Source organism: Rhinopithecus roxellana, chromosome 16 (assembly GCF_007565055.1).
Source record: "Rhinopithecus roxellana isolate Shanxi Qingling chromosome 16, ASM756505v1, whole genome shotgun sequence".
Taxonomy (NCBI): Eukaryota; Metazoa; Chordata; class Mammalia; order Primates; family Cercopithecidae; genus Rhinopithecus; species Rhinopithecus roxellana.
The window spans coordinates 22,172,596-22,188,387 of NC_044564.1; the positions used below are offsets into that span (position 1 = coordinate 22,172,596).

General features: G+C 41.5%; 2 protein-coding genes across 3 annotated transcripts in view; one reads left to right on the forward strand and one right to left on the reverse strand.

Annotated features, from left to right (window-relative positions):
* Positions 1 to 15,792, reverse strand: part of MELK (maternal embryonic leucine zipper kinase) — a 108,639-nt gene that overhangs the window by 13,267 nt on the left and 79,580 nt on the right. For both annotated transcript variants that reach the window (XM_030919641.1, XM_030919640.1), the window contains 2 exons: positions 14,020 to 14,151; positions 6,809 to 6,931 (listed from right to left, as the gene is read on the reverse strand). In XM_030919641.1, coding sequence (XP_030775501.1) covers positions 6,809 to 6,931; positions 14,020 to 14,151 — 255 coding nt within the window. The remainder of the gene's footprint in view (positions 1 to 6,808; positions 6,932 to 14,019; positions 14,152 to 15,792) is intronic.
* On the forward strand, positions 10,633 to 11,299 carry LOC104667508 (myosin light polypeptide 6). Its single transcript, XM_010369953.2, has one exon. The coding sequence runs from the start codon at positions 10,681 to 10,683 to the stop codon at positions 11,134 to 11,136; it is 456 nt and encodes a 151-aa protein (XP_010368255.1). The 5' UTR covers positions 10,633 to 10,680; the 3' UTR covers positions 11,137 to 11,299.

The window sequence follows — 15,792 nt, forward strand, 5'->3', positions numbered from 1 at the left end:
ACCTACATAAGAAATTCCAAAAGACACAAGCACTATGAGCATAAAGATTTCAGATATTAAAATTACCAAATACAGAACATAAATAAGTATGTTTGCATGTTTAAAATAGCGAAACAAAAACATGAGAAAAGAACAAGACTACCAAAACTGTTCAAATAGATTTGAAAAATAAAAACTTCTAGAAATAAAAACATGATAAAAATGAAAAGTTCAATGCACATGCCAAATAACAGAATAAAGGAAATAGAGACATTTGAATAGAAATATAAATCTGAAATTACTCTGAATGTACTCAAGAGAGAAAAAGATATGAGATACATGAAAGATGGTTTAAGGAAACAGAAAACGAAATAAAGTCCAACATAAGGCTATTCTAAGTTGCAGAGATAGATAATATGGACAACACAAAAGCAGCAATTCCCTCTACTTCTATTCCCAAAGGAAAAGAAATCAATACATCAAAAAGATACCTGCACTTGTATATTTATCACAGTACTTACTCACAATAGCAGAGATACAAAATCAACCCAAGTGTCCATCAACGGATGACTGGATAAAAGAAATGTGAGACAGAGAGACAGAGACAGAGAGAGAGAGAGACAGAAAGAGAGAGAGAGAGAGAGAAAGAATACTATTCAACCATAAAAAAGAATGAAATCCTGTATTTTGCAGCAAGGTGGATGGAAGTGGAGGTTATCTTAGTGAAACAAGCCAGACACAGAATGACACATATTGCATGTTCTCACTCATAAGTAGGTGCTAAAAAAAGGTGTACACATGAATGTAGAGAGTGGAATGACAGAAAATGTAGACTTGGAAGGGTGAAGAGATGGGAGGGGGTAGGTGATGAGAAATTACTTAAGGGGTCCGATGTACATTATTCAGGTGACACCTTAAAACCTTTCACTTGACCACTATGCAGGTAAGAAAACTGTACTTGTACCCTACAAATGTATATAAATATTGTTTTTAAGAAAAAGCACACTGGGCGTGCTGGCTCACACCTGTAATCCCAGCACTTTGGGAGGCCAAGGCATGAGATCACCTGAGGTCAGGAGTTCAAGACCAGCCTGGCCAACACAGTGAAACCTCGTGTCTTCTAATAATACAAAAACTAGCTGGGCATGGGGACAGGCACCTGTAATCCCAGCTACTCGGGAGGCTGAGGCAGGAAAATCGCTTGAACCTGGGAGGCAGAGGTTGCAGTGAGCCGACATCGCACCATTGCACTCTAGCCTGGGCAACGAGAAAGAAACTCTGTCTCAAAAAAAAAAAGAAAAAAAAAAGGAAAAAGAAAAAGCAGTATATTATTCAATAAATTTTCCAAATTTGATTAAAAATACAAATCCCCATACATAGAAAGCATGATGAATCATAAACAGGATACATAAAAGAAATCCACATCTCTACTTACCAGATTATACAACTGTAAAGGACACTATCCACAGAGACACCACTCAGATGGTGTGCTCCCTGGAGGTGTGCAATGCTGTAGCCCTAACAGTGAAGCTGCAGAACACCAAAAGCAAAGAGATGGCCCTAAAAGGAGCCAGAGAGAAAAGACGAACTAAAAAGGTGCTAGACTGAGGTTAGTTTTTCAATAGCAACAATAGAAGCAAGAAGAAAGTAGAATAATATCTTCAGGCCGGGCGCGGTGGCTCAAGCCTGTAATCCCAGCACTTTGGGAGGCCGAGACGGGCGGATCACGAGGTCAGGAGATCGAGACCATCCTGGCTAACACGGTGAAACCCCGTCTCTACTAAAAATACAAAAAAACTAGCCGGGCGAGGTGGCGGGCGCCTGTAGTCCCAGCTACTCTGGAGGCTGAGGCAGGAGAATGGCGTAAACCTGGGAGGCGGAGCTTGCAGTGAGCTGAGATCCGGCCACTGCACTCTAGCCCGGGCAACAGAGCAAGACTCCGTCTCAAAAAAAAAAAAAAATATCTTCAATAACATCCTGTGAATCCATAAATATTTCAAAATAAAAAGCTAAAAACATTCAAGAGCTAATACACTGGACACATCAATAGCAATAGCATGTAATCCAGGAGGGGTAATCAGAGATTCTAAGGCCTTCATATTGTTTAGAAGGAAAGTAAAGATACAGATTCACGGCCGGGTGCAGTGGCTCACACCTGTAATCCTAGCACTTTGGGAGGCCGAGACAGGTGGATCACCTGAGGTCAGGAGTTCGAGACCAGCCTGGCCAACATGGTGAAACCCTATCACTCCTAAAAATACAAAAATTAGCCGGACATGGTGGCGGGTGTCTGTAAACCTAGCTACTCAGGAGGCTGAGGCAAGAGAATCACTACAACCCAGGAGGCAGAGGTTGCAGTGAGCTGAGATCATGTCACTGCACTCAAGCCTGGGCAACAGAGCAAGATTCCATCTCAAAAAAAAAAAAAAAAAAAATACACTCACTTTATATTTGGCTAAATATATTAAAAACTTAGAGTAAATATTAAAAGAATATAAATCAAATAGAAACCAATAAAATGTGGGGGGAAATTAACATCAAAAAAATAAGAAATAAGGGGGAATACAGAAAAAGACAAATAGGAAACATAAAAAATTAAAGATATATAATAAATAAATCCATAATAAAAATAAATATAAGGTGGGTAAGCTCTCAATTCAAAAGACAGATTTTCAGTTTGCATACCAAATCTAGCTATGTTATTTTATTTTATTTTATTTTTGAGACGGAGTCTTGCTCCGTCATCCAGGCTGGAGTGCAGTGGCGCGATTTCGGCTCACTGCACATTCCGCCTCCTGGGTTCATGCCATTCTCCTGCCTCAGCCTCCCAAGTAGCTGGGACTACAGGTGCCCGCCACCACGCCTGGCTAATTTTTTGTATTTTTTAGTAGAGACAGAGTTTCACTGTGTTAGCCTGGATGGTCTCAATCTCCTGACCTCGTGATCCGCCAGCCTTGGCCTCCCAAAGTGCTGGGATTACAGGCGTGAGCCACCGCGCCCAGCCTAACTATGTTATTTTTAAAGAGACATACCTAAATACAAGGTATGAAAGGTTTCATTGTTTTGTTTCATTGTTTTATTTATTAAGGAAATCTTAATTTCTTTAATTTTATAATAGTTCTTGTATCAGGTTAACCAGTTTCCTCCCATCTTCTTATTTTTTAGGCATGATTTAGTTATTCTTGCCCCTTTGTATTTCCACATACATTTTAGAATCATTTTGACTTATTTTACATCCACTGAAAAGTTGAGATTACATTAAATTTAAAATTCATTTTGGGGAAAAAATGAGATCTATACCTTCAAATCTCCCTATCCATAAACAAAGTATACCTCTTTTCTTTCAGAACTCTGTGTATTAGCCAAGGATCACAGCATTTATTCATAGAAAACAGCTAAGTAGAAACAGTGAGCTTTGAGGTGTTTTAATTTGTCCTACCTATCCCCATTCCCCTCTCTCCAGCTCTATAATAGTCTTAGAAACTCACAGACCACAATCATGACAAAAAACAGCAACAGGCTGAAGAACAGGCTGAAGCTCCTTCAAAGCTTTATGCTCAGAAAATTGTCATTATTTAGCCTGGCCAGTAGTTCCCTAGAAGACCCTACTATGAAAGCTGCCTTTTCTGATTCTTTGTTTGTTATTTATTTGAGATGGAGTTTTGCTTTTGGTGCTCAGGCTGGAGTGCAATGGCGCCAACTCAGCTCACCACAAACTCCGCCTCCCAGGTTCAAGCAATTCTCCTGTCTCAGCCTCCCGAGTAGCTGGGATTATAGGCATGCACCACCACACATGGCTAATTTTGTATTTTTAGTAGGGACGGGGTTTCTCCATGTTGGTCAGGTAGGTCTTGAACTCCCGACCTCAGGTGATACATCCACCTTGGCCTCCCAAAGTGCTAGGATTACAGGCGTGAGCCACCGCACCTGGCCTGAAAGCTGTCTTCATTTGACCTTACTCAGAGCCTGCCCAGTGTGAAAAGCCTTTTCCCCAGCGGCATCTGTTAAAAAGATTCAGAGGTGCCAGGCACAGTGGTTCATGCCTGTAATCCCATCACTTTGGGAGGCCAAGGCGGGTGGATCTCTTGAGTTCAGGAGTTTGAGACCAGCCTGGGCAAAATATTGAGACCCTGTCTCTACAAAATAATTTTGTAAAAATTAGCTGGGCATGGTGGCGCATGCCTGCAGTCCCAGCTACTGCCACCGAAGCAGTGGGTAACAGCTGGTGACGACAATAGACTAACAAAAATGCTGAGAAGAAAAAGTTGGAGAATAAGATGTTCACAGTGACTTAGAAAAGCTCCAAAATATACCACGGAATCTATAAGCCCAATGTACATGTATAGGATGTGCTCATACCGAGGGCTGTGTATTTGCTCAGGAAAGACTTTAGAAGGGGCTGGGCATGGTGGCTCATGCCTATAATCCCAGCACTTTGGGAGGATGAGGCAGGTGGATCACTTGAGGTCAGGGGTTCAAGACCAGCCTGACCAACGTAGTGAAACCTCGTCTGTACTAAAAATACAAAGTTAGCTACCAGGTGTGGTGGCACATGCCTGTAATCCCAGCTCCTTGGGAGGCTGAGGCAGGAGAATCGCTTGAACCCAGAAGGCAAAGATTGTAGTTAGCTGAGATCGCGCCATTGCACTCCAGCCTGGGCAACAAGAGTGAAACTCTATCTCCAAAAAAAAAAAAAAAAAAAAAAAAAAAAGCCACACTTTGGAAGGATCTACGATCTCACCTCAAGCTGACCGTGAGATTCTATACAAATAGGAAGTGAAATCTAAGGCAGAGTTGTCGGCTGCCTGGCTGAAAGCTGAAGGCATACCCCAGATGTACACAGAGCCGGCACAAAGACTGAGAGACATATTGATTCCAAGTATCTAAGGAAACCTTGCCAAGCATTAGCTGATCACCATGTTAACTGAGCAGAGAAAAGGTATAGTAAAAATATGGTATTATAATTTCATGGACCATCATCATAAATGCAGCCCAACACTGACCTAAATGACTTTACAGAATTAGTTCAGAAAAGTCACTAAACAACAACAACAAACAGCAATAATACCAAATCCTGAGTAGGGGATAAATCTGATTACCAGAGCTGCCACATTATATTATTTTAAATGTCTAGTTTTCAACAATTACAAGACATATACATGCAAAGAAGTGAAAAAGTATGGCCGGACACGGTGGCTCATGCCTGTAATCCCAGCACTTTGGGAGGCCGAGGCAGGCAGATCACCTTAGGTCAGGAGTTCAAGACCAGCCTGGCCAACTTGGTGAAGCCCCATTTTACAAAAATACAAAAAAACAAAAACAAAAACAAAAAAAGTTAGCCAGGCGATGGCAGGTGCCTGTAATCCCAGCTACTCAGGAGGCTGAGACAGGAGAATCGCTTGAACCCAGGAGGCAGAGGCTGCAGTGAGCAGAGATCACACAGTGCACTCCAGCCTGGGTGATAGAGCGAGCCTCTGTGTTTAAAAAAAAAAAAAAAAAAAAAAAATGATGGCCTATACATAGGAAAAAAAAAAGCAGTCAATAGAAATTGTCCTTGAAGAAGTCCAGACATGGGCCTTACCAAGCAAAGACTGAAAATCGCAGTTTTTAAATATGTTCAAAGAAGAAAAGGAAATGTCTAAAGAACCAAGGGAAAATGTAAGAGCAATGTCACAATAAATAGAGAGTATAAATAAAGATAAAATTATTTAAAAGAACCAAACAAATTCTGGAGTTCAAGAGTACAATAACTGTAACAAAAAATTCACTAGAGGGATTAAACAGCACTTTCAGTAAGCAGAAGAAAGAATCTGAAACTTCTGAAACTTGGAAACAGGTTAACTGAAATTCGTCTGAGAAACAGAATGCAAATAGATAAAGAAAAATAAACAGGACCTCAGAGTACTGCAGGGCATCATCAAGTGTGCCAATATACATGGAAGGGGCGTACCAGAAGATAAAGAGAATAAGGCAAATAAAATATCTGAAAACTTCCCAAATTTGATGAAAAACATTAATCTATACTAATCTTCATTAATCTAAAAAGCTCAACAAACTTCAAGTACAATAAAAAGATTATCAAAAGGAAAGAAAAACAGATCAATTGCCACCGAGAGTTGGGAGGGGAAGTTAACCACAAGGGGAATGAGGGAATTTTGAGGAGTAATGGAACTGTTTTATATCTTAATTTTGGTGGTGGTTATACAACTGTATGCATTTGTCACAGAACTGCACACTAAAAAAGGTGACTTTACCTATTTAACTACATGTAAAGTATACCTCATTATACCTCATTTTAAACAAAAAAGAAGGCCAGGCACGGTGGCTCACGCCTGTAATCCCAGCACTTTGGGAGGCTGAGGTGAGCGGATCACCTGGGGTCAGGAGTTTGAGACCAGCTGCCGACATGGTGAAACCCCGTCTCTACTAAAAATACAAAAAATAACGAGAAGAGGCAGCAGGCACCTGTAATCCCAGCTACTCAGGAGGCACGAGAATCACTTGAACTTGGGAGGCACAGGTTGCAGTGAGCCAAGATTGTGCCACTGCACTCCAGCCTGGCCAACAGAGCAAGACTCAGTCTTAAAAACTAATAATAATAAACAGGAAATAAAGGAGCAGTAAAGAGCTCTAAAATAGAATCTTGGCTTGCTTCAACTTGGATATAATTGATTTCCCTTCCATTCGTATTCCAGTTATCTCTCATTAACATTTTCGGTGGCTTAAGCATTCATTAAATTTGCAAGCACACCTTGGTTTCACATTACTCTGGTTGTTTTTATAATTGAAACAATAGATTCTGCCTTAAATAGTAATAAAAATTACTAACCTGTGATTTTTGGGGAGTAGCAGTACCTGTTGATAAATTATCTTCACACCAATCATAGTCTATTAATCCAGTCACATAATTTTCATCACTTGTGGTCACATCTTCCAGACTCCGATTCTTTGACTATTCAATGAAAGACAGAAGAACTTAAAGACAACAGTATTATGATTCAATATTTAAAATACAGTCATGCATCACTTAACGACAGAGACATTCTGAGAAATGTGTTATTAGGCAATTTTATCATTGTGTGAACATCATAAAAGGTACTTACACAAACTGAGATGTCAGAGTCTATTACACACCTAGGCCACACCTAGGTTTTATGTTATAGCCTATTGCTCCTACACTACAAACCTGTGTAGGATGTTACTCTACTGAATACTGTAGGTGGCTTTAACACAACAATACACATTTATGTATCTAAACAAATCTAAACATAGAAAAAGGCCGTCCCAGGCCGGGCGCGGTGGCTCAAGCCTGTAATCCCAGCACTTTGGGAGGCCGAGACGGGCGGATCACGAGGTCAGGAGATCCAGACCATCCTGGCTAACACGGTGAAACCCCGTCTCTACTAAAAATACAAAAACTAGCTGGGCGAGGTGGCAGGCGCCTGTAGTCCCAGCTACTCGGGAGGCTGAGGCAGGAGAATGGCGTAAACCCGGGAGGCAGAGCTTGCAGTGAGCTGAGATCTGGCCACTGCACTCCAGTCTGGGCGATAGAGCGAGACTCCGCCTCAAAAAAAAAAAAAAAGAAAGAAAAAGGCCGTCCCTGTGGTGATTCATGCCTGTAATCCCAGCACTTTGGAAGGCCAGCACAGGTGGATCACTTAAGCTCAGGCGTTCGCAACCCGTCTGTGCAACATGGTGAAACCCCATGTCTACAAAAAATAGAAATTAGCCAGGCATGTGCCTGCAGGCCCATGTACTTGGGAGGCTGAGGTGGGAGGATCGCTTGAGTCCATGAGGTGGAGGTTATAATAAGCAGAGATTGTGCCACTGCACTCCAGCCTGGGTAATACAGAGAGACTCTGAAAAAAAAAAAAAAGAAAGAGAAGAAAGAAAGATAAGAAAGATAAAGAAAGAAGAAAGAAAGAAAAAGAAAGAAAGAAAGAAAGAAAGAAAGAAAGAAAGAAAGAAAGAAAGAAAGAAAGAAAGAAAGAAAGAAAGAAAGAAAGAAAGAAAGAAAGAAAGAAAAAGAAAGGAGGGAGGGAGGGAGGGAGGGAGGGAAAAGAGAGAGAGAGAGAGTAGAGTAAAAACATGGTATTATAATTTTATGGGACCATCATCATAAATGCAGTCCAATGTTGTCTTTATGCAGCACAAAACTGTATTCCAGGCATAGGGCAAGGCCTTGGAAACAAAAATGAATAGGAGACACTATATTGAAGGAGCTGACCATCCAGCCAGAAAAAGAAGTCAGAAAATTTCAGTTCAAATTATCAGAAAGGAAAAATCTCTGACTCTCAAATAATATGTCTTGCAACATTCTTATGTTATATGGCATACTACTTTTCATTACCACATAATCACTATAATACCAGACGACTCTACTGCAAATTTACAAATAAAAACATCTGACAAAGTAGAAGATGGAGGGGAAACAACTGCGAAATACAGGTTTCTTCTTTGTAAGAATATACAGGGTAGTGAGTAATTTCTACCAGGAAGAAAATTAGCCTTATGAAGGATCTCCCAGGGACAGGACATTTGGGGTCCTGTGCTAACAATGCCACCATATAACTTACGTTCTTTCATTCTTCCTCCTCTATAAACTAAGAGCATACTAATTACACCCTGAATTCAAAACTGTGGGTGTACTTGCATTTTATTTCTCCTTCCTTCCTTTTCCCTCAATATCTTGTTAATCTAGCCAAGCAATTTTACTTGAATTTGTTATATCTCATCCTTTTCCTTCCAAAGTCTCACTGCCACTATCCTAGATCAAGGACAAATCTTCTCATACCTAGACTATTCAAACAGACAATATTGTCTCTACCACTCATCTTTCCACCCTCCCAACCAAGGATGACAGAGTTCTCCAGGATTACCAGTTACCGTCATTTGGAACTGGATGCCTGGAGAGCTAGGCTGAGAAAAATCCTAAAGCTAAGTCTAGGCTTGGTGGGGAGAAGTACAGTGCTGTATGAATGATGGCTGTCATGGGTACTCCGGTAGGGACTAATAGCACACACATCACCCCTGACTGAACAACTGTATACACCACTGGACGAATTTTTCAAAATCATGTTCATGTCTCTCTCTCTTGCTCAAAAATCAATGGCTCCTCATTAATTATTGAACAAAGTCTAAAATTCTGATGTACATTTTCAGGTTTTCTACTATCTGGCTCTCGTCCACCCCTCCAGCTCACTTGCTCGCTCTCTCTCTCTCTCTCTTTCTCTCTCTCTTCCCCTACTGGAACTCTTCTTTTTTAACACAGTCCAGCCACTGTCAATAGAATACATCAAGCAAAATTAGGTGCCCATGCTTTTGCTGATTCCATTTATCTTGCCCTGAATGTTGTGCCACTTCTTTTCCATCTTTCTAACTCGACTGTTGGTCCAGTTTGGATCCCATGGTGATCATTCCTGTCCTCTAAAGCTCCTCAGGGCACCTCTGGCCACTTCTCTGGCCCCCATCATCTACTATGACGCAGTATTATCTATGTATATATATGTCTTGCCTCAACTTGACTGTTAAGAGAACAAGTACCATACTTTACACAGATTTGTTTTCCAGCAGCTCAGCATGGGGCCTGAAAATGCTAATGACACTGATGATGATGTGGTCATTTGTGATTCTTGGATCAGTCTGTATTGCTGTTTCACTGAAAGGGCCATCTATTGATTGATTGATCAGAATTACTTACTTTCTTATAAACACCCCAGAGAAAAGGGATAATTCTATCAAGGGGAAGAACAGTACAACCAGACTATGTGACTTGCTTCATGTCTCAGTAATTTGCATAAAGATCAGAAAAGAACCAAAAATTTGATTTCTATTTCATTTCTTGTCTTTAAAATGTGTCTTGATCTGCCATAAAATTGATTCAATAATATGACTTTGCAAATAATTAAATTATTAGGTAAATGTTCATTATGTAGTAGATGGAAGATAAGAGTAAGTATCTTTCCAGGTCTTTTCCACTTATAATTCATATAAGCAGATCAACTGAGATCAGGTCAGTTCAGATATAAGAAAATCCAGGCAGGGTATGGTGGCTCACGCTTGTATTCCCAGCACTTTGGGAGGCTGAGGCAGGTGGATCATCTGAGGTCAGGAGTTCGAGACCAGCCTGACCACATGGTGAAATCCCATCTCTACTAAAAATACAAAAATTAGCTGGGTGTGGTGGCATGTACCTGTAATCCCAGCTACTCGGGAGGCTGAGGCAGGAGAATCACTTGAACCCAGGAGGTGGAGGTTGCAGTGAGCCAAGACCACACTACTGCACTCCAGCCTAGGCAACTGAGTGAGACTCCATCTCACAAAAAAAAGACAATCCAATGGCTCAGGAAAATGTCTCAGGCCCCTTAACTGAGGTGTCATAAATTTTAAAATTTAATGAAAGTGGTTTTTCTAAACATAGAGGTATAGGTATCTAATAGTTTTCTCCAATTACCTTGAGCAGAAGCAAAATTCAGGGTTTTGCATTTTCCTGGACCCAAATGTGTTACTTGCACTTGAAAGATTAAAGGGTTTAGCAGTGTGTGCGGGACAAGGGATTGGCTGATTCATGGAGTCCATGTGCAAAAGAGCTGCCTAGGCACAGAATATTTACCAGGCATTAAAACTCTCCAACAACAGACTAGAAAACCATGCAGGAGGCCATTACTGCAGGAAAAGGTCCCGCAGAGCTGAGCAGTCAAGATGTGTGACTTCACCGAAGACCAGACCGCAGAGTTCAAGGAGGCCTTCCAGCTGTTTGACCGAACAGGTGATGGCAAGATCCTGTACAGCCAGTGTGGGGACGTGATGAGGGCCCTGGGCCAGAACCCTACCAACGCCGAGGTGCTCAAGGTCCTGGGGAACCCCAAGAGTGATGAGATGAATGTGAAGGTGCTGGACTTTGAGCACTTTCTGCCCATGCTGCAGACAGTGGCCAAGAACAAGGACCAGGGCACCTATGAGGATTATGTCGAAGGACTTCGGGTGTTTGACAAGGAAGGAAATGGCACCGTCATGGGTGCTGAAATCCGGCATGTTCTTGTCACACTGGGTGAGAAGATGACAGAGGAAGAAGTAGAGATGCTGGTGGCAGGGCATGAGGACAGCAATGGTTGTATCAACTATGAAGAGCTCGTCCGCATGGTGCTGAATGGCTGAGGACCCTCCCAGTCTCCCGACTCCGTGCCTTTCCCTGTGTGAATTTTGTATCTAGCCTGAAGTTTCCCTAGGCTCTCTTGTCTCAGCACCTTTCCCATCTTGTCTCTCTTGGATGATGTTTGCCGTCAGCATTCACCAAATAAACTTGCTCTCTGGGCCCTCGAAAAAAAAAAAAAAAAAAGAAAACCATGCAGGAATAAGATTATCTCCCTTCAGAGATTTCTTTACACAACAGCCAGTGTACTGACCAAGCAGGGAGGGAAAAGCGGGGGCAGGTTAGGTCTGGCAGTAACATAAGACCCACTATACCTGTAGCACATGACTGATGAGCACCAAAAGGAGATCTAAATGAGATATTAAAGGAACTTGAGGGAGGGGGAATTCAACAAAAGATCACAAAAGAGGTGGCATTTTAACATTTTTTTTTCTTTTTTTTTTTACAGTTTTGAGGCCTATAAAGGGGAAAAAAAGAAAAAACTTTCATCCACACAGTCAATTGTGTTATCTTGAATTTCATAAAGAGGGCCAACTACCTCTCTCTGAGGATGAGGTGCAATTTCCTAGTGCTAAGATTATTTACATTGTAACGTGAATTAATCTGAGGGAAGATGACATTACAAAGTTCCATACCCATCTGGCAAAGTATTTGGATAGCTGAATTTTAAGCCATGGGAAATACAAAGAATCACACAGAAAACAAGGACTCACACAAGCATTTAGTAATGACACATGCCTCTATGTATGTAAGCTTCTTCACCATTTTAAATGTCCATGACAGGCCAGGTGCAGTCACTCATGCCAATAATCCCAACACTTTCGGAGGCAAAGCAGGGAGCACTGCTAGAGCCCAGGTGTTCAAGACCAGCTTGGGCAACACAGCTGGACTCCATCTCTACAAACAATTAAAAATTAGCCAGGTGTGGTGGCACACACCTGTAGGCCTGGCTACTAGGGAGGCTGAGGCAGGAGGATCGCTTGAGCCTGGAAGGTTGAGGCTGTAGTGAGCCATGATTATACCACTGTACTCCAGCCTGGACAACAAAGCAAGACTTTGTTTCAAAAAACAAAACAAAAAAATTTTTTAAAGTCCATGACAAAGAAAACTGAGACAAAGATGGCAAAGCAGAGAAAAATAATTTGGTTATAACTCACTCTCATGCAAGAACTGCATGAGCTCTAGCTACTGCTCAAAATAACACAGGAAGAAACACTAATCAACATGCTCCATTTCGGTATGCAAATTTTAAAAGAAACAAAAGCCTAAACCCTTAACATAAATATCGAAATATTTATCAAAATATTTTATGTCTTATAAAGTATTATATATTCTATATCACAGATCTTATTCCCAACAATTTATTTGCTTTCTGCAATTCAATAATGTGTCCTTTAAAAGCACTTAAATGCATGCAAATTATATAAACGCATACTTTAAAAAAAGACTGGAAAGACACAATAAATGTTAACTACATCCTCCACAGGTAATTGGTTTATAGGTAAATTCTATTTTCCTTTTAGCTCATCTGTGCCTTAAACATTTTTTTCTTTTTTTTTTGAGACACAGTCTTGCTCTGTCGCCCAGGCTGGAGTACAATGGTGCAATCTTAGCTCATTGCAACTTCCACCTCTCCGGTTCAAGCGATTCTCCTGCCTCACCCTCCCAAGTAGCTGGGACTACAGGCGCTCACCACTACACCCGGCTAAGTTTTGTATTTTTAGTAGAGACGAGGTTTCACCATATTGGCCAGGCTAGTCTCGAACTCCTGACCTTGTGATCCACCTGCCTTGTCCTCCCAAAGTGCTGGGATTACAGGCATGAGCCACCATGCCCAGCCTGGCTTAAACATTTTCTACAGCCATCAGGAATTGCTATTATGAAAAAAAAAAGGAGTCAGGGAAGGAGGTTTATAAAATGCCATGTTAACATTCAGAATTTGAGAGGCTGGGCATGGTGGCTCATGCCTAAAATCCCAGCTCTTCGGGAGGCTGAGGCGGGAGGATCACTTGAGGCCAGGAGTTTGAGACCAGCCTGGCCAACATGGTGAAACCCCATCTCTATTAAAAGCACAAAAATTAGCTGGGCATGGTGATGTGTGCCTGTAATCCCAGCTACTCAGAAGGCTAAGGCAGAAGAATCACTTGAACCCAGGAGGCGGAGGTCGCAGTGAGCCAATATCACGCCACTGCACTCCAACCTGGGCAACAAGAGTGAGACTCCATCTCAAAAAAAGAAAAAAAAAATGAGACTGAAAAGATACAGTAAACTTTAACTACATCCTCCATAGGTAGTAGGTTTATAGGTAAATTCTCATCTGTGGCTTAAATATTTTCTACAGCCATCAGGAATTGCTATTATGAAAAAAAAGGGGCCGGGGGAGGAGGTTTGTAAAATGCCATTTTAATATTCAAAATTTTACAGGCCGGGCACAGTGGCTCATGCCTATAATCCCAGCACCTTGGGAAGCCAAGGCAGGCTGATCACTTGAGGTAAGGAGTTTGAGACCAGCCTGGCCAACATGGTGAAACCCCATCTCTACTAAAAATACAAAAATTAGCCAGGCGTAGTGATGCACACCTGTAATTCTAGCTACTCGGGCGGCTGAGGCACAAGAATCACTTAAATCCAGGAGGCAGAGGTTGCAGTAAGCTGAGGTCACGCCACTGTACTCCAGCCTGGATGACAGAGTGAGACTCTGTCTCAAAAAAAAAAAAAAAAAATTAGAGTTCAACTTCAGATCTTCCCATTTTTCTCATCAAAAATATTGAAATCATAAAACGTCTTGCCTCTGACCCCTTGACACCAGAAAGTTTACCATTCCAGTGGTATACGCACTCAGGAATAGAGAGGGCATGTGGCAAGACACAACAGGCTGTAACACTTACCTTGATGTCTGTGAATGGGGTAGCACTGGCTTGTCCACAGGAGAAAGAAGAAAGCTTTAAACGAACTGGTTTTCCCCGAGCCTTCTTGGCTAGAAGCAGAAGATAGGTAGCTGTGAGGTGATCATACTGCCACTAAAGGAAAAGAAAATCAAGTTGTTTAGAAGACTACTTGTTTGTGGAAATGATGTTCTATTTTTAATTAATTTTTTTTTTCAGTGTAACATTCAGAACTTTAAAAGCCAATAGGTTTACAAGGCATATGATGAAAAACAGCAACCATCGTACCACACCTCCACACACAATTTCCACTCCCCGTAAGGAACAACTTTTAAACACTTTTAGCTGTTTCTTCTGTTATTAATTCTGTATTTTTTTTTTTTTTTTTTTTGGAGACAGTCTCGCTCTGTCACCCAGGCTGGAGTGCAGTGGCGCGATCTCGGCTCACTGAGAGCTCCGCCTCCCAGCTTCACGCCATTCTCCTGCCTCAGCCTCCCAAGTGGCTGGGACTACAGGTGCCTGCCACCACACCCAGCTGATTTTTTGTCTTTTTAGTAGAGATGGGGTTTCACCGTGTTAGCCAAGATGGTCTCGATCTCCTGACCTCATGATCCGCCCACCTCAGCCTCCCAAAGTGCTGGGATTACAGGTGTAAGCCACCGCGCCCGGCCTTAATTCTGTATTTCTAAACTAAATGCTTACATGGCTTAAAACTTTTTTCAGCTTCAAATATTATGTATATTTCCTAGTATGAGAAATATGAATTTAGCTCTACTACAACTCCCTCCCTTTCCCACACATCTTTTCCCTGTATCCTCCTACTATAATTTTATCACAATGTTTAGCTAAGTTAATATTTGCATTATTATGATTATGTAAATAGCATTCACAACTAAGCAGGGATAATGTTCAAAATATTTAATTGGTACCCTGACACCAACCATCAAAATAGAGGCCAAGAGGTCAGTAGGGTCCTGGGAGACGCCTGCCTTTCCAATTATTAATCTTTTAATTGTGAGAAGAGGGGAGGGAGTAGTGTCCAGGGTGTCTAAGGGAAGTAACAGGGCAACATGGAGGGCACTGGAGACGGTGGTTATTTACCAGTCAGTATATAAATACACTAATATTTTAACAACCAATGTGGTCATGTTGGCTGAATATCAGCTCTGCAGCTAAACCACACAGGGTGCTATTCTTGCATTTCCATTTTTTTATACCTTTGTTTTTCCTGAAGATAAAAATAAAAGAGTCAGTTATTCCTTACAAATTGAACTCCACCCTCTTCAACACTTTACCTCCTCTCAACATGTCCACACACATCTGCTAACTGCTTCCCCACTTAGAGAGATTCCACCAGATGTCTGCATGCATCCTCTGCTCCACTCTGGACCAGCTTCTCAGCCAGCTACCCAATTGTCAGTCTAGGGATTCCTTTCCCCTCTATCTTACAATGTAGCCCCAGTTTCCTAGATCCTAAGTATTCTTCTTTCTTGGTTTACTCTCTCATTTGTGGAACACATCCTCCAGTGACTTCCTGAGGGTGCATGCATGAGAGGTAAATTTTTTGAGATCTTGCATGTCTGATAAATGACTGCATTCTATCTTCACACTTGATTCTGATTTGGTTAAGCAGGGAATTCTGGGTTAATAATAATCTTCACAGTTTTGATGGCAATATACTCTTCTTGATTCTAGTATAGCTACTGAAAAACCTATAGTCATTTAGGTTTTGATTCTCCAGCCTCTGTGTATGAACTTTCATTTTTATCTTTGAAA

What these genes read in the sequence shown, in the direction of transcription:
- LOC104667508 (XM_010369953.2), top strand. Translation starts at nt 10,681, where the DNA reads ATGTGTGACTTCACCGAAGACCAGACCGCAGAGTTCAAGGAGGCCTTC.